Here is an 18,617-nt window from a genome sequence, read left to right as displayed (position 1 = left end):
GATACTATTGATGGACTCTTCCCATCTGCTTTATTTCTCTGAACTCTAGAATTCACACCCTGCACCCGCCCTTGCCTTTAATCCTCAAGGAGACCCTGTTCTTCAACAAAGCAGAGCATTGACATTCCTGTTCTCCAAGGGCCACCACAGAGGCTGGTCCGGTGACCCTGCTGGAGAGCCTCCCTCTGCTTCAAGGGAAGCACAGGCCACACCACACCTTCTATTAGCATCTCTCACCAAGAAACAGCATGCTCACATCCAGATCCTCAGTAGTTCTTTGGTACCACTACTGTCCTTGGATCTGCCACTCAGCTCCTACATCCCTGCTGGCCCCTCTCAGCCAGGAAGCTGCTGCAAGCCCTAGCTCAGCTCCATGCAGGTTTGCAAACAGGAGAAACTCTGCCTCTGCCCCCAGAAGTGCCTGCAGTGGTGACTGCGTTCATGGGACACGAAAGGGAGCTAAGGCCCAGCAGGGGACGGAGGATAAAAAGGACTGCATCGTGCACCTGGGATACAGGAGGCTTGGGTTCAGACTTCTGCCTTGTCTGTTAGAGCTTTAAGGTTTTGTGTAGAGGGGCTGAAGCTAAGACTCCTGTGTTCAGGGGAAGTCTCCATATAGGCTGTCTTTCTCAAGGAAACTTATTTATAAAAAAACCCATGTGAATTCCAGCATGGGACAGGCAGAGCGAGCTGGAGAGCAGTGTGCACTGTAACCCAGGTATCTCGGTGGATGAGGTATAAGAACAAATGATCTTACTGGCAGCCCAAGGAAACAGTCCAGCATATTCTTGAACCTGTGTGGCCAAACCCAAGAGTTTCAACCCAAAACACATCCCACTTTCACCTGGGCATAAAGTGATTGAATAAAAAGTTATTCCATGAAAGTGAAATTATACTGGAACAACCATTCCAGTGCAGACATCCACGACTGAGATGAACCTTCTTCAGCATGCTTCAGTTCTGTGGGACACTATGACGTGCCTCCTTTCTTCCTGCCATACAACCGATTCAGTTTCCCACCCAAATTTTGGACCAGCTCAGACACAAACCTTCTTTTTTGTGAGCGTCAGGTGGTATCCATCGCCAAACGTGTCCTTGAGGTAGAATGGTGAACCACAACATTTGAGCCCTCCCTGCTCTAGGAAGGCAATTCGGTCACTCAGAACTTCTGCTTCATCCAAGTGATGTGTTGACAGAATGATGGTTCTGCCTGGAAACAGAAAGCTGATGTCAGCCACCACAGAACAAACACATGCAATTACGTGAGACAGGTGAAAGCTATGCTGAATGAGGGGACACAGAGTATCAGGTGAAAACAGACTGCAGGGGATTTTTGTAACTATTAGCGAAAATATATGAAAGGCAACATTAAAGAGAAGCCGAAAGTTACTATATTGTAAATTGTGTATTATGGGAAAGTTACTTTTCAGATGACACTGTGAATTTACAGCAACCAGCCAAGATGTACCCAGAGGGCCTGCAAAATCCCAGTGTCCCACAATTCATTCTCTGTGGTCTCCAAAACCCACAGTTCAAAGCCCCTGATACTATATTTGCAAAAGTGACCCAAATCACCTTTGCCACACTGGAGAGTATCTCATCTGATCACGATACCTTTTTTATTCTTGGAGATAATTTCCCAAATACTTCTCCGAGAGCACGGATCCACTCCTGTGCTTGGTTCATCTAGTATCACCACCCTTGATCCACCCAGGAGAGCGATAGCTATAGATAACTTCCTCTTCATCCCCCCGGAGAGGGAGCCGGCTAGCTTGTGACGATGGCTGTACAGTCCTGTCTCCTTCAAAGTCCTTGAAAACAAAGGAAAAACAGCCCCCAAAGGTTGTCCTTCATGCACCTTTTAAAGCATGGAAACTGAAAATACCAAAAAAAACCCGTAACTGCAAATGAAAAACTGCTCAAGTATGGACTGCTCTACTGAATGGTCACAGTGCAGGGAGATGATTCACCCTGTAGCTCAGTCACTGGGATTTTAATTTAAAACATTTTTTAGGATGTTTTCAAAGTTTCCAACTGACAAGTCAAGGTTAAAGGCTCAACCTCATCAACTGAGAACACCAAGATCCAAATTCCCTGGGATGTTCTGTCTGCTTCACTTCTCTGCAGAACCAATAAAGCCAACATCATCTTTCTGACTGGTTGATTAAATCTCTTTCTGGGGAAAATTGTAAAGCAGCAAGGACTAGACCCTTAGGCCTAAAAATTCATCTCCAAAGAATTGCCACAGAAGCCTGTAAACCCCCTGGAGAAGACACATTGTTTTCTTACAGCCACAGATATCAATAAATTCCTCTGGTCATTATTTGAACTCTATGCTGGATCAGCAACGGTCCTCAAAACCATTAATCTGAGCTTTGCAGTGGCAATGGCACTACCACACAATAATTTTGACAGCCCTCTCTCCCTTCTCCAGCCCTGCTATTTTTGTACCTCTTCACTTCTTGGTAGAGCTCCTGTTTACTCCAGTGAGGGACTTTGATGTACCCATAAAGCAGCAGGTGTTCCTTTGTGGTGAGGTAGTTAAAGAGCACGTTGTGCTGCATACACACACCCATGTTCTTCCTGATAACTTCCTGGTCTGTCCTGATGTCTTTGCCATACACAAAGATAGTACCCGATGATGTAGGGAACAACCCAGTCAAAATAGATCTGAAAGGGAAAAATGAACAGAAAAGGAAGTTAGAAACAGGAGAAAGCCATTATTTTTTTTTTTTTTAACATGGTCCTGTACCTATCATCACTTTCAGTGTTTCCTTACATCACTATCATGCTTCTTCCAGCCCAAGACCACTGACCACTGCTTCTTCTGCTGTCTAACCATGCTTTGGCAGAGCAGGGGCCAATTCACATCACAGGACATCCTCACACCCCTCTGCGGGAATGCGAGAGCAAGTACCAAGCTGACACGCTGAACTCTGGCTACTTTTCACATGTACTTTTGTCTTCTTCAGCCTTCCTCTCCCCAAGTCAGACCATTGCATGTCTGTCCCATACATCAATATTCATGAATGCCCTTGACTTCCAATTTAATCACTGGGAATTCATATAATGCAGTTACTCTTCATTCTTTGAGGTTTGTCTGCAGTATGCAGACAGCCTTATATTGCTAACCACAACAGAGATTGAAAACCACATCTTCATCTTACTAACCACATCAGAGCATGGAAACCTGATTTCACTGCCATTATTAACAAGAAATGGAAGAGGATTTCCAGACGAGACACTTCCCAGTGGGCAGCACTTTCATCTAGTTCAAGCAAATAATTACCTGCCTAGCAATACTCAACAGACTTGAGTCAAACACTGTCTGCTCAGAATAACTACTTGCACATTATAGGTCATTTTTGGTGCTGTCCTGCAGGGACTAAAGGGAGAAGACGCATCTCAGACTGCCCTTCACCCTCCCACAGCCTCTCTCTCTCCTGGGACTTTTAACCATCATTAAAAAGGAAAGAAGTAACTTGTGACCTTACTCAGGATTTGAAGCCTGCATTAAGTTTCAAGAAGCCTTTACAGTTTTCTGCATATCACCTTTGCCTACACTTTGCAAACAGGATAGGAGATGAATTGATAATAAACTGAGATGCAGTACAGATCTGTCTTATTGGTTTTGGCTCTTCTGAGGCTTCTATTTATCAGCTTAATGTTGCTTTCAGAGTGATGCACGTATATATCAGTGGAGAAATCAAGTTCTACAGGTCTGTTTATAGTGCTGTTACCTAACAACTCAAATAATAATTTATAAATGGAAAGGCTGAAAGGCCAATGTATTAACTCGCTGCCATTCCAGCCTAGCCAACACGAGTTTGTACAGCTGAAGTGTACCTTTATTACACTTTCTTGCTAATACCACGTCAGCTTTGGTGTGTGTGCAACCTACCCACAACTTTCAGAACAACCTAACCCTAGGCACCAAAGCATCATGGAACAAAACACTAAAACAGTTGCTGTGCTGTGTATTACAGGTATCCAACCAGATTTAAAAGCATATTACTGAGCAGAAAAGAACCTTTAATTCTAATAGATGGACTGCTGAGGACATCCATGAACGAGATAAAGCTACAAGAGAAATCTGGCTTAATGAAGTACCTTATTCAGTCCCCCAGCACTGCACAGCCCCACTCACTCTCTCCTTCACCCACTCATGCCCCACAATATAAAAAGAGCAGCTTTAAAGGGTACACACATGGTTGTAGTTTTCCCAGCTCCGTTGTGTCCCAGCAGGGAAGTGATATTCCCTTCATAGAAGTTGAGGCTGAGGTTGTTCACTGCAGCTTTGGATCCATAAACTTTTGTTATGCCACGGAGGGAGACTCCCAGGGTGAGATCAGTGGGCTCTGGTTCGAGGTGAGGCGGGGGGGCACCTTTGACACCAAAGGGAATGGTGTTACAGTTACAGTTACTGCACTGCAGCAGGTGTTTGTGCTACTTTTTTCACCTCAGAGATAAGCAGAGCTTTTAAAAACAAAATACAGCAAAAGTAGGTGCCTTTCAGCTAGGAACACAGAAAACATTTCACAGGATCTGTATAATTTTGAGCTCTCTGGGATTTCTCCTTTTTACTTCTGCAGCTTTTAATAACTCCTGACAATAAGCATTAATCACTTTTGAAAAGGTCTCATATTTAGATGTTTCAGAGCACCTAACTTAATTTATACAAAGCAAGCACAGAAAATCAGAAGGCATACAGCAAAACGACCAAGTTATTTTCAGTTAGGTAAAATCAGCGAGTTTTTATGTGTGATCTCAGAATATTTTACAGGCTAAATATTTAAAGAGAAGAACAAAGAAGCACACATCCCTTTTGCCAAGTAGAAACCTGTACTTTCTTGCCAAAACAAAAGTGCATTTCTACACAGAGCATTGTAGACTGAGGTATATGCATCTAAGGTAACTGCCCAACTACAACACACACAATACGCATGTGAAAATCAGTACTGGATTTCCACACCAAATAGGAAGAACGCATATAATTTAAAAGCCAAATCTCCTTTCACGTAAGTAACAGCTTCTAATTTTTCCTGTGCTACAAAATAAGGATCAATAGAGAGAGGTGCTTTCTACTTATGGTGTCCCTTTACAAAATTGGCTTTGTTTACCTAAAATGTGAGTATTGCTACCCCAGCTAGCATTTACATACATATCTTATTGTTGAGGGTGGCTTCTTTCCTCAACATCAGCCTGGTGAAGAGAAGGCCTCCTCGTTTGTCATTCCAGAAGGGGAGGTAACTGTTATATTCGAACCAGTAAGATGGAAGCAATGGGAAATACCAGGGAGCAGCCATGCCATATCTACCTGCAAGGAGAAGAGGAATCTCATCCAGGTATCTGTTTCTGAAAAAGTGTCACTACTGGGGTGCACTTAAAATAGCAAAAATAAACTCCACAGAGATCTCCCCCCTCGTGTACTAGACACATATATTTTCATACAATGAAAGTTCACCTGATTGACACAATAGGAAGCATTCACTAATTTGTTATTCTGAGTAACTCCATAGCTGGAGGGCAGGAGTACTTTACATCTTCCACTGGGTAGATTTCCATATGCCAGTGGACTGCTTCATTAGGTGGGGAAGAAAAGCAAAAGACAAATGTACTGGCTCTTGCCCAAGGCAGGAATTACTTTTTGAAATCAAATGATATAAGTAACACAACATAAAATCACTCAACTGACAAATGCAGGCTAACATGTTCTGTTCTCGTTTTCAGCCTCCAGCCCACAAACATATCCTCGCATGTCCTTGGCTTCAGCTTCTCCAGGAGAACCATGTCATAAGCAGAGGAACCCTAATTCTCCCTTGCTCTGCTCTGTCTCAGTTTCATTAATACTCTCAGACATCCACATCTTTAGTCTAGAAACAGAGATATCCTCTGTGTGTAGACTTACTGCCTGAACCATGGAATCAGCCAGTGTTGTGTTCATTGTTTTCAAAAAGAGATGGCGCAGCATCAGCCTCAATGCTGTGTCTTCTTACCTGGGAAAACATTCCTTATATACCATCCCAGGATGAAGTAAATGAGAGAGTCTATTAGAATGAGCCAGCACATCCAGCCAAAGGAAGTGTTGTCTCCAATCATTGGGGACTTATACATGTTGTCCCACTGCAGACCTGCAGGAAGGGATTTAGAAATATGAACAGAATCCATATTAGTTAACGCAATGTTATGACCACGGGAGCTCACAGCCTAGTTTTGTCTACAATGAACATACCTATGCCCTGTGCTTCATATCGAGCAATGTATTGACTTGCATAACTGAATGCAGTTGGAGACAACAGACTCTGTGGAATAAACAAAATTGAAAACAGAGAACTTAGGAAGTAGTCTCAAAGAGAAATCAAGTCAGTCAACCAGTCAGGTACCACATTGGCTTGGTCCAGTAGCCAGAAAAAAGAGCAGGTTGTGTTTTTTCCCAGCAGTTGCAAAGAGCACTGCACCAGACTTACGACTTCTTCTAATGTCTCCTTAGAGCCTGCCTTTCTTTTGCTTCCGCACCCAGGACCCAACTTCCTCCCTCGTAAAGGGCTTTATTTGAGGCTTTTGAAATACAGCAGTGGTTGAGAATTACCTGCCATGTGGTTAATAATTTTACCACTTGCATTAACAGATGTCCTTTCCTGAATCCAGTGACTCAAAGAAAACAAGTCTGGCTTCTGGAACCTAATACCTACCTATTTCTACCCTTGGTAGGAAACAAAGCTTTACATCTATTTCCATAGCTAGGAATCTGAGAACATTAAACTAAAGGATGAGCAGAGCCAGCAATAAGCAGAGCCAGCCCTCCTTCACAGCCCTGCTACCTGAACTCCTTACTGAGACAGACTTATTTTCCACAGTGGTTGAAAGGAACCCCATTCTGCTTTGCAGTTTGAAAGGGCAAAGCACATAGCTCAAACTACTCTGATTCATCTGGCAGTGAGAACTCACTAAAATTCTACAGGTAGTGCTTTCAGTTACGGGACACAACTACTTCCAAGTCTCCCTCAAACAGGCCATGGCCAACTCTCCTGCCATGCTGTCATACTGTTACCACCCACTGATGCAATTTAGAAAGGCACCCAACTCACGTACATTTGTGACACAAGCTATAATAAGAGCTGAAGTTTATCGAAGGTGCGTGTCTACTTCCACACATACGTTCCCTGTTATTGAAAAACAGAACTTACCAGTAGGCTCTTCACAGAGAAGCTCAAATGGTTCTCTATGACGAGCAACACGATGAAGGGGAAGAAGGTGAGGATGTACACAAGGCTGCCCACCAAGGCTGCGATGTTGGTGTTATTGAAGAAGACACTGATGAAGTAGCTCATCGCTATGATGGACAGGCTGTAGTCCATAAGGTACAGGAACAGGAGCACTGTGTTTGTTTTGGGAAGGATGTCACCCACTTTTAGAACAATGATGAGGAAGGTGACAGTAATTAGAAGGAAGATGGCACACTCTATGAACCAGGCGATGAAATGGCTGCTGGCATTAACACCCATCATTTTCATGTACTACAGAGAGAAAGGTGAAAAAAAAAGAATCACAAATGACAGCTGTTTATTAAGAGATATTTCTGCTGATATTGAACTGTTTCTTTTTTCGGCTTCTGGACAGGGAATGCAACCAAGCCATGCTCTTTCATACTTTGGCATACTGCATGCTGATAAACAGGGAGAAAGCATGCACTCATTTCTGGAACGCCCTAGGTTTGCAAAACAGTCTATTGCAAACGAACAGCACAGACAGGATCTGCAAGTGTGAAGCATCACAGCCCGCAGGCTCCAAAGCTGCTTCTGGCCTTAGATTTGTGACTTTCTTAAAGTGTTTTGGTTATTTTTGAAAATAATGCTAATTGATCCAGTGGCTTGAGTGTAAAAGCTCTTAAGTATCTTTGAAACAAAACCATTTCCCACACAGCCCCAAGACAACAAATAACAGCTAAATTACAATGGTTATAAGGAAGCAGTACTAATTTGTATTAGCTAATGACCAAGTCCACTTTTATAAACCTGTAGATTTGTATTGATAAACCCAAAAGAAACTACAGGTGCTTGTCTTCTTGTAGATTATTACCTAAAAAGATTACTGACACCTTGGTTCTTAGAGACAGTGAAACTGGGTTCCCTAGAGTAAGGGGCTGTCAGCTAGCCACAGGGGTTCACTCATTTTCAATCTCATCACAGTTCATAGAGTGCCCTTTCTTGGAATTGTTTTTGGTGAATCAGTATTTGTTTCCATGGTATCGGATAAAAAACAAATCTGCTCAAGCATTTGTTGCTTGCTGAAGCTTAGTTTTACAAAAGTTCTTTGTTGCTCATCTCTGTTGATGGTGTTCACACTGAAAACCTGAGTTAATTTAATAAATTCCCTATGTCTCAGTGTCATTTATTTTCCAATAGACAACCTGAATGAAGAACTTCATTTCAGAGGAGCTGATGTAATATGTAGCACCTTCTGAAATATTAAGTATAATAACTTCAAGGATAGGAAATAAGTCACTTTTCATGTCTTTGTCCCCAATAGGCATGACTCAAAGTCAATTTTTAGAGAGCTTTAAATCTTCAGAAAACTTGTAATTTTCTGAGGTCCCCACGTTTCCAGTGATCAGAACTGCAAAGCACTATTCTCACCACTTGAAGGGCAAACGCCCTGCATTTCTATGGTTTTGAGCTTGGTTACAATGTCAGAATTCAAACATTGCAGGTCAAACAATAGGTATTTGGAATATTATTTTCCTTAATGCTTGTTTTGCTCCATTTAATATTGCACATGAAACATACTACCCACTAATAAGGAAAATCTGTTTATAATTTTGCATGCCCCAGAAAGTTTCACCGTACCTCATAAAGCCTCAGATCTTTCTCTTGAACAAGTGTTTTAACAAAATCAGCTATAAACAGCACCCAGGCAGCCATCAGAGCAAATGGAAGAGAGTAGGTCACGCTGGTTAAGAACCTGTAAAAGGCAAATGCAGGCTTTAGCTGAATACAAAATGTTCTGGGGATTAAGGCTTTATGCACAATATATTTTTCAGAATAATACTTTGGCACAGGAAAAGACATGCTTATATTTCAAAACGTAGAGTGTAATTAATAATTACAAAAAAGGCTATTTTGCCATTGCATCAGATTTTCTATTCACGAAACTCCTGACTGTTCAAAATCTTTCTTTCTTTTTTTAAATTACCGAGGAATTTACAGATGCATTCTCAGATGTTTTGCTAAGGAGCACCCCTGGCAGAAGCAGGAACTGCCCTGGGCAGTGGCATCTCCTGGCTCTATGATGGGGTGCATCCCATTTTGAAACATCACAGCAGCCAGCCATAATTCTCAGTTCTGTTAATAGATACAGTGGCCAAATTTTGTTATCACACCATATTTCCTGGTGCCACAGTGGATATAGATGCCACCCCTCAGTTTCTAGCCTATTACCCCATGGGACAGGTATTGCAGATCCAGGTCTACAACATGGGCTTCACAATTCTTGCCTCCTCACTTCAGTTAAAACCTTCCTCTTGTGCCAAATGTGCGCAGAAAAAAGACACCAATGGCCAACACTAAACTTGCCTTTTGTGATGGAAAGCAAGTTTTTATAGCAGGAGATTCTCTTCATTGTATCTAGAGTGCTTATGCTTTCCTCCCTCATTTCTAAATCTGTCTTTTTATAAAAAAATAATCAGTGTTATTCTGGGGAAAAGTTTAACATACAACAACAAATTAATATGATTGCATTTGTTTTTAAATTTTTTTACCTGTGAGGCTGAAAATTTCCCATGAACTAGCATCTTCAGGAAATGCTTCCATGCAAACGAAGCCATTTTTATAAAGAACAATGAAAAGGCATTTCAGGAGCTCTACTAGTTCTTTGGTTTTGGTTTGGTTTTTGTTTGGGATTTTTGTTTGGGGTTTTTTGGGTTTTTTTTTTTTGGGGGGGGGGGGGTGTTGCTACCATCTTGTGCATGATCTCTAAGCTGTTAAAAATTCAACATTTGCCATCACCTTCTGTGTAATGTTATAGATATTCCCTTCTTTTCCCTACAGGATGGTAACTATGCAATAACAATTGATAAACAGTCATTTTACGATGACTTCTACCGGATGCAAATCCAAAGCCTTTAGGCACTTTAATAATTGAGCAAACTCACATCCCTCTGAACCTGGGGTGGGGAAGGAAACCCAAAGGCAAGTGGTTTTCTCAGCAGCCCAAGAACAAGACAAGGAGCAGATAGCACTGTAGTAAATGCCTCCAGCAGCCAGTTAATTACTGTACAAAACTATCTCACAGCAATAATCCACGTCTTTGCTGCAAGAAGTTGACACTTGGTTTGAATGCTTGCTGCCTGTGTACCTGCAGGCACTTTGCATGCTGCTACCTTGAGAAGAGATTACAGGCGTCCAGCTTTCTTAAGTGACAGGCTAACACAGGAGATTAATGGGTCTGCTGTAGCTCCTATAGCTATAGCTCCCATAGCTAAAGCTCCCAGATGATCTTGTAACTCATGCAGTAGACACACAGGCTTTTCAACAGAATGAGCTCCCAGGTCTAGTCTGTACTGTTGGTCCATGGGAGACCCTCATGTCAGGGTGCAGCGACCATCCGACCTACCAATACTATTATGCTGAACATCCTTCACTGCTTTCTGATGGACACTGAAATCCCTTCCCTGTGTGTTTTCCAGCCAGTTTGGCCACCAGCTGTGGTCAGGGTAATAACTCTGAGGAAGTACCATGTTGCCAGCTTTCCAACGCAGACCAAAATTGCCTTGCCAGAGGGGCAGGTCCTCAGCTGTGAGAGATACGCTTCTCTCTATTGCCTTTGGCAGCGATGCAGTTTATACTAGCTGCAGATCTGGCTCAAGATGAGTAGAAAGGAAGATGATCCAAAACTTTTTGATCAGCTTCACCATTCAAAACTTATTCCGGTCCACGCACAGTCCAAACTGCACTGCTCTGTATAACAGGCTGTTAACCCTGGCAACTCAGCGCATCAAAAACGTCTCTGTCCTCCCTCATTATTGCAGAGATGAATGGTACAATTTCATCCTCCCTCTTATCCTTCTTAAAGCCATCTGAGAGGCACCTGTATTGAGAACTATTCACTACACTCTGAACATTAGCTAAAATCACTGGAATGAATAACAAATACCACAGCTGGATAGCAATCGCTAGGAACAAAGCTCATAAACCTAGGGGCTCTTATTTTGCCCAATACATACATTTTTTAAGTTCTGCTGCATTGTTTGCATGTAAACACCTGCAGAAAAGCCAACACTCATATTTAATCCAAGGCCTGCCAACCCCAGTCTCATTTCCACCACGTGTAGTAAACCAGGGACAGCGAATTTTACCTCCTGTAAAACCTATAGTTACCATGACAATTCAGGTACATACAGAGCACTGACAACAAAAGATTAGGCAAACTCAACATAGACCATTTATACTAAAGTCAAAAATTCCCTCTTTTGTTCAGACCTGTGGAAAAAAAAAAAAGCCTCGCTACAAAATGAAATTATTTCTATGCTATGTGACCATGGTATTAAGGAGACCAGCGCAGCTGGTGAACTCCACCAGTCAGACGAGATGAGCTCACACAAAGCGTAAAGGCAAAAGCCACACAAACTCACATATCCTTGTTGTAGCAGGGGTAAGGCATGGCCTGGACTTGAACAGCTATTTCCTCTGGATTCTTGCCAGTCTGTAATTCAATAATGGCTCTTTCAATGCTGTCCTGGACATAAATAAACGCCCGGCTGTAAATCTGGCTCTGGGAGGTGGAATTGTGCGGGCCCACTGTCCAGATGCGCTCCCTTATTCTGTTGGTGGTTTGTGTGATCCTGCTGCTCATGCGGATGGTGTAGTTCAGCACAGGAGGGAGGGCCAAGTCCCCGTAAACCGAGCGTCCAGGGCTGCTACGGCTTGAAGGCAGCTTGAAAATGATACCTTGGAAAAGAAAGGGAAAAGGCTTTCCTTCAGAACCGACAGCACAGGAGCAGTACACAGACACATAGGAATGCCTCGTTTTTATTTTCTACATTACAGTCCATCATTTCTTTCTTTGCTGCACAAATAATGCTGATGGATAGGCTGCTTCTTGAGGGTCTAGAAGTGGAAACTGTACATCACTGCAGCTACTCGGACTTTCAAATGTGACCAATGATTCTGGGTGCAAAATACACCCCCAGAGCCTTTAAATCTTTTCCCACTGAGCATTCAAAACCCAAAGGCTCTCAGTGTAACCTGTATTTGGAAAAATCTTGTTGTTAACACGGGCTGTCAGATATCTGTTAGGTATGTCACTCAGCACACGCACCTCTCATGAACATGCCCAAAGTTACTCTATCAATAGAGCTCATATAGCGATGCTGTGACATAAAAACCTCAGGAACGTGGTGGTGAAAACTGTTCATGACCTACACACATATTTTTGTGCCCACACAAATTCCTGTAAAGTTGAGATGTTTAAGAATATAAAAACTTTGCAAGTTCCTGTTAGGAAATGGCATGCTGTGGATACAATTTGACAGACAGGACTTTTGTTCCTTTAAAATGTCTATTTGGGTAGAGGCAATACCACAGTAGTTTTTCTCTCCAGAATATTCTTCCTGATTATTCCATATATAAAGCATATGATGGAATGGAGGACAAATGTGGAAGAAAACTGCTTTTATGGGAAAAGACAAATATTATCAGGGTCTGAAGTTCCAAGAAAAGAAAAAGTTTCTATCTACCACTCAATTATGAGGTATAAAACCAAACAGGTCACAGGACTTACAAGTAAATCTTAATTGAGGAGTTATTGGGCATTCTTTAAAAATTAAGACACATTTCTAGCTTTCAAATTAGTATAAATTCCTAGTCTCTAGTCCCTCCTTCCCCTATCTGTGGTTTGAACTGAAGCTGCAATCCAATCCCACAAATGTGAAAAGTGTGACTGAGAAGACCCAATGTAACATCGCAGCGTTTGGCTGGAACATCTCAAGAGCTTTATGACACTCTAATAAATTGAACTGTCTCATATTTGGACTCAGTGACCTTAAAGGTCTTTTCCAACCTAAATGATTCTATGATTCTGCAATATCTTTCTTAATTAAGGCATCTTTTCCCACACGGGCCTGAAAGAAGGCAGCTGTCATGAAGATCTCCTAAAGGCAGTGAAAATTCATTCCATCTGAGAATTAACCAAGAGTAAATACCAGTTAACCAAAATCTTTCTACACAGATAGCAGAGGTGTAAGAGAAGAGGAGGTATAAAAAGGAGTGTAAAACTGCCATGAGGAGGTATCAGTGTGCAGGTCCTACACACACTGCTCAAAATCCATTGTTTGGTGGGAGCTGTGACCGCAACAGTTGCCAGTGGAAAGCCAAACTTCTTACAGTGAATTCCCACCCTGCACCAGGCTAACATTAATTTACAGGGGGATTTGGGACTGCCACATACTTGCAAAAAGCTCGTTCTTCAGAAAGAGCTCTTTAGCCACCATTTCCATTTCCTCCAAGTTTCTGACTGCCTGAATGCGGTTAAATGAGACACAGGAGGACACATTTACAGCAAGGGTAGCGAGTGTATTCAGCTGATCGACAATGTCAGCGTTGTTCTGTAATTCCAGCCGAATATCATCTGAAAAAAACCCACAAAGAAAACCAGTAGCATCACTACACACAGCAAAAAATCCACCACATCATTCTGTATTAGACTAACAATGACAACAGAAAGGAAGAAAAAACCCATCATACTAAACATTAAGTGTAAAATACATTTCTGCACTTAGCAGTGCACTGAAGGCATGTTGTTGACCCAATTTTTATGTTAATCATTTGTAATATGCTCGTGAGTTTGCCTTTGGGAGAATGCCAGCAATGGGATGTGACAGTCATCCCAAATCAGAAGTTGCTACTATCCTGCTGAGGTTTTAGACTCACATATGATGCTCACCATTCATTCCACATCTTATGGGTTTTGATGTAATCAACTTGTCTGTTGAGCTGCTCTGTCTCCGGGGAGAATGCGCTTTATCCAAGCACATCAAGGGAAAGTTATGTCTGTTGTGCTGACATGTGTGCTAAACCTGATAATGCAGTTTAATAAAGATGCTGCTGTTTCCTGGCCATTTTAAAAGGTGACTGCACAATGCAGTGTAACTAATATGGAACAGCTGCTGCAGGCATGATGATTTTATGGGGAGTTAAGGCAGGAGATGCCACTCATGAAATGACACTGGGGTCATCACAAATGGTATGTAAATATCCTTCTGACTGCAACAGACTACAATGTTTTGTGGGTTTTGCTGGCGTAACCCAGATTTATGTTGACATGTATGGCCACTCATTGAAAAAACGGGTATGAACAACAAGACCAGCTAGGAAGGGACTGTGATCACCATGCTGTTCACTAACAGGGGATGTATCCATCCACCCAGCACCGCTGTCAGTTGATGCTTCCCACACTGCATATCAGCAAGTCTCACCTTGAAGGACCCCATGCAAGACCACCAGAGAACAGCAGATTCCAGCAGAGTATCTCCTGTAATGATGCCTCTGGCTTCATCAGCCCGGGTACCTTTATCTGATCTCTTGCTTTTCTGCTCTGGAAAACTTTTAAGTTGAACCCTGATGTGATGCAAGTGAACTCTCCACAACATTTCCCAGCAGAGTCCCAGGTAGCTCATTTGAAGTCATAATTATGGCTAAACAGTGTCCTCCAGTGGCCACACTCAGCTTCAGAGATTCCCATCCTACCATCCCTTCAACACTCGCAAGAAGCAATTCTTCATACAAGCCCTTTGTTTTCTAAGACTCTTTGCCCAAAGACCGTAAGATTTTTGAATCACAGCTGAGATTGCCTTGCGCTGAAGCATCTGATACTGGCGAGAGGAGAGCAGTACCAGAGGATGGCTAGTTTGGTGACTCTCGATCTCCCAGACGTGAAGTACAAATAAGAGGGTAGCTAGCACATGTGGACCAACTTACCCAGTTTGTTTATTTGACTCAGCAGTTCAGCTGCATCCAAATCCACCATCATCTTGATAAAAACCTGCACAAAGGGATTCTGCAGAGTGTTCTACCAACAAGCAAAAAAGAAAAAGCATTAGTTTGACCAGAAGCCCCTTGAGCTTATTCGGTGTATTTCTAAAATACAACAGACCAGCTGCTTTCACTGAGCCTTTGTACAACCCTCTCCTACTCCTTTCCTGACCTTCTATATTTCCCTCTGTGTATCAGGATGGGGAGAAGTTAGCAATGAAAACTTCATACTGAGCCCTCTGAGTCCAAGCTAGTGTTTCTTGGAGTCAAGAGAGGATGTGTATTGAGTCTCCACTGGGCACTACAGTCCCACGGAAAAATCACGGATGGATAACCTTTGTTATTCTAAAAGTGCAGTAGATTTCAATTGTGTCTGTTTTAAGTCCTGTGAACAGAGCCAGAGCACAATGGGTAGGCGACCAAAATTTAGCTTGGAGACCAGCAGACAGATTTTTGTTTGGCTGAATAGTTCATTATTCCACCAATGAGTGCAGTCAGCAGAGAACATTTCATTTCACTTTTGCATACTCCACTCTGGATTTTCTCTCAGTGCCATAAAAATCACAATGAATTCCAGCCACTGAAATTAACTTCTAATGCTTTAGAGTTCCAGAGATCTCATTTTCATAGTTTCATAAGAAAAGGAGACAATTTTTACTGCAGAGAATGGAAAGCAAGTGCGTGAAACATTACAGCCTACTGCTTTCTGTACCCAAGCAAGGCTAGGCTCCTTAGGAGGGGAAAAAGAAATTTTATTTACATTCGCTGAGGTACAAAGACATCTTCTAGCTCTTACGTGTGTACCCAGAGCTACATGCTTATTATAGATATTGTTTCATTTTCTGAAAAAGTCATTTCTTGCCTGGTCTTGGCTGGCTGGATCACTCCATCAAGCAGAAAGTTAATTTACAAACTGAAGAGCATTCCCTGCTCATCTTAGCCCTCCAGCAGGCCTCAGCACGGCCAGTGTCAGGGAGCATATTACAAACAGATCATTTCAGAAAGAGGATTTGCATGGAAAGGTGTGTCAGGAGTATTTCTGTTAAGGGAACAGGCAGGAAGGCACAGAAACTGTGAAGTCCAGAACAAAAGCCTGAAATGGGTTTTCCCCAGCTGACCCAAGATGTCCCTGAGGTCCCTGGAACCCCAGTTTATTTCAGTGAAGAAATCCATCCTCCCAATTCCCTCCCATGAGAGAGACAGGGAGGGCAGAATCTCATACCTTGATCATCGGAACTGTCTGGTTTAACTTAGTCAGTGAATGCATGATGACAGGAGACTTCTCCAACCACTCCTGGGACTTTAGGGCTAGATCAGCCATCTGCTTCAGGGTTGCGTTAGACTACAGAAAAAGCCCACAACATATAAGAATTCATTTATTAATTACCTTACAGCTTTTAAACAATAAATAAATCAATAAAACAGCTAAGACCAAATTGGATTTTTCTTAGCACCCTATCACCACTTGGCACAACGCCCCTTAACACACTGAATTTGGATACAAGTAATTAAAAGTACAGCTTTATATGTGACATTTGGAGCATAACTTGGATATCAGCTTTCCTTCTACCACTGGTTGGCTTGCAAACAAGTACTGGTGTTAGCATTTGTCTTAAGAGACATCTCTCTATTACTGGCAAAAAAACACCCTACATTTAAAAAATCTTATTATAAATACTAGACCAAGAGCAACTTTTTGGAGTCAAAGTTTATTCAAAGACAAAAGATGACTCAAATGACCAGCAATGCAATGAGGAAAAGATAATTTGACCAATATTCCCAAACAGTTACAAAGTAGACTTCTGCTTCTTAGAGAAACAAGCCCTAGTTTTTATCTAGTAATTTATCTAGTGCTAGATATATTACAATCTTTTACAGTGGGTGTATCCTGATGTACCGTAAAAACAGCCATACCTTTCTCATGATTGCTCGAGTTTCTACGGTATCTGGCGTATAAAGGATCTTCCCAAGCACCATTGGTTTTAAAAAAGACCAAATTAAAGCTCCAGTTGGGGTCTTGACCAGGTCCAGGTAGAAGGATAAGCAAAATGGTGCTGCAAGGGGAGAAAAGCAAACAGACCAGACATGAGAAAGCTACCAGTGTATTTTTTCCCATCTACCCAGTTTGTTGCTGTGTCCAGCAAATTGCTTCAGAGCCCTCTTCACTGACTGACATAATGCATCTTGACAAAAACAATCCACCCCCAAGATCTCCTGTTGCTGAACTCAAGTCAACAAAAGTCTCACTGTTTGAGCCAAGATTCTTTGCTTGAAGGTTAAATGGAGTTTTGTGAACTTAGAGGAGCTAATAATGTCAGTACAGTCAGAAAAACTACACATCAAGAAAGAGCAGTGACCTGTCAAGCCCTAAGACCAGATCATCAACAAATGGGAAAGTGTGCAGTGTCAAGCACTGCTCTGCTACATAGGCTGTCTTCCTTTTAACTTTTATGGAAATAAACCACCAATAATTAGGGCAGTGCAGATCTTCAGCTAGCATAAAAAATGAGCACTTACAGCCCTCCAGAGACATACAGGGGAACAGCTCAGCACTGGATCTCTCTGGAAGCAGTAGAGTTTGGCTCTGAAATGTTTTTGCCTTAAGGAGAAGGCAGACTTACTGGAGTCATGAGGAATCCCATATTTCCTCATCATCTTTTGGACGTAGACATCCTCCACAGAAGAACTATTGCTTACAGAGTCTCCAAAATCTGGAAGCAAGGACTCAAAAAACAGGGGGGTGATCTCTTGATTGCAGAGAACTTTTGACATGGACTTAAATGTGCCACGTGTTATCCTGAAGTTGTTCGGTTTAAATAATGCCTGCAGAAAAGACAAGATGCAAATAAATCCCATTCTGAGAGAAAAAAGAAATAACAGAATCAGAAGGCAAGGACTGAACATTTTTACACTGCTTTGTTATGAGAGATTTGTTCCTACAAAAAAAGGGACTTTCCATGGAGATCATATGCCTTTTTAGCTAACCTCTGTTAGCTTCCAGGTATGTCATACCAGTCACTTCCAGGTATGAGATCCAATGTGGGAATTGCCTATAATGTGTCTATAGGGATTGCCTATAATGTGTGCCTGGTGACACATGTCCACCCTGGGTTACAAGACAGAATTTGTCACACAGATGTGTACATCCCCTATCCCCATCTAGTTCATGAATGCATGTGGGTCTGCAACGCACAGGCAAAGTGATTACCAGAAACAATTCCTGTGATCTATGCTGTCATTGACTATGGACCAGAGAGGGATTGGATCCACTGCTGGATGAGGCGAGTGCAGCCTGAAGTTACTGCTGTGGTCAGAGCAGGACTGGGTTTGCACTGAATGTTTTGGGCAGTCTTGAGGCTTTGGGTGTAATGTAACACACTAAAATGACAGCACACTTTTGCTGTTGACTTACATGGTTTTGAATAGCCTTTAGTGGGCAGTTCTCCAGTTGTTTCCACAAGCTGACCTCTTTTAGTATGTTCTTGGAAATGTACCTTCCTTCAAGATAGTTGTTCATCCCCTGCATTTTTTTTTCCTAGTGTCCCTCCCACAGCACATGGTCCTTGTCTCCCCTCCATCATGAGCACATGA

At 42.3% G+C, this 18,617-nt stretch overlaps 1 protein-coding gene across 1 annotated transcript in view; it reads right to left on the bottom strand.

Moving 5' to 3' along the window:
* ABCA12 (ATP binding cassette subfamily A member 12) overlaps window positions 1-18,617 on the bottom strand; it is an 88,483-nt gene that overhangs the window by 29,077 nt on the left and 40,789 nt on the right. The window contains exons 18-32 of the mRNA XM_005244418.4: window positions 17,648-17,849; window positions 16,941-17,080; window positions 16,249-16,368; window positions 14,973-15,063; window positions 13,444-13,623; window positions 11,630-11,945; window positions 8,847-8,961; window positions 7,188-7,517; window positions 6,233-6,302; window positions 5,997-6,131; window positions 5,162-5,317; window positions 4,208-4,385; window positions 2,452-2,670; window positions 1,615-1,811; window positions 1,050-1,210 (exon numbers count right to left, since the gene is read on the bottom strand). Of these exons, the coding sequence (XP_005244475.3) occupies window positions 1,050-1,210; window positions 1,615-1,811; window positions 2,452-2,670; window positions 4,208-4,385; window positions 5,162-5,317; window positions 5,997-6,131; window positions 6,233-6,302; window positions 7,188-7,517; window positions 8,847-8,961; window positions 11,630-11,945; window positions 13,444-13,623; window positions 14,973-15,063; window positions 16,249-16,368; window positions 16,941-17,080; window positions 17,648-17,849 (2,610 nt within the window). The remainder of the gene's footprint in view (window positions 1-1,049; window positions 1,211-1,614; window positions 1,812-2,451; window positions 2,671-4,207; window positions 4,386-5,161; window positions 5,318-5,996; window positions 6,132-6,232; window positions 6,303-7,187; window positions 7,518-8,846; window positions 8,962-11,629; window positions 11,946-13,443; window positions 13,624-14,972; window positions 15,064-16,248; window positions 16,369-16,940; window positions 17,081-17,647; window positions 17,850-18,617) is intronic.

This window comes from Falco peregrinus, chromosome 8 (genome assembly GCF_023634155.1).
Source record: "Falco peregrinus isolate bFalPer1 chromosome 8, bFalPer1.pri, whole genome shotgun sequence".
In the NCBI taxonomy this organism is placed as follows: Eukaryota; Metazoa; Chordata; class Aves; order Falconiformes; family Falconidae; genus Falco; species Falco peregrinus.
Note: the sequence above shows the minus strand (reverse complement) of the source record. Positions and strands in the feature narration are given on the sequence as shown.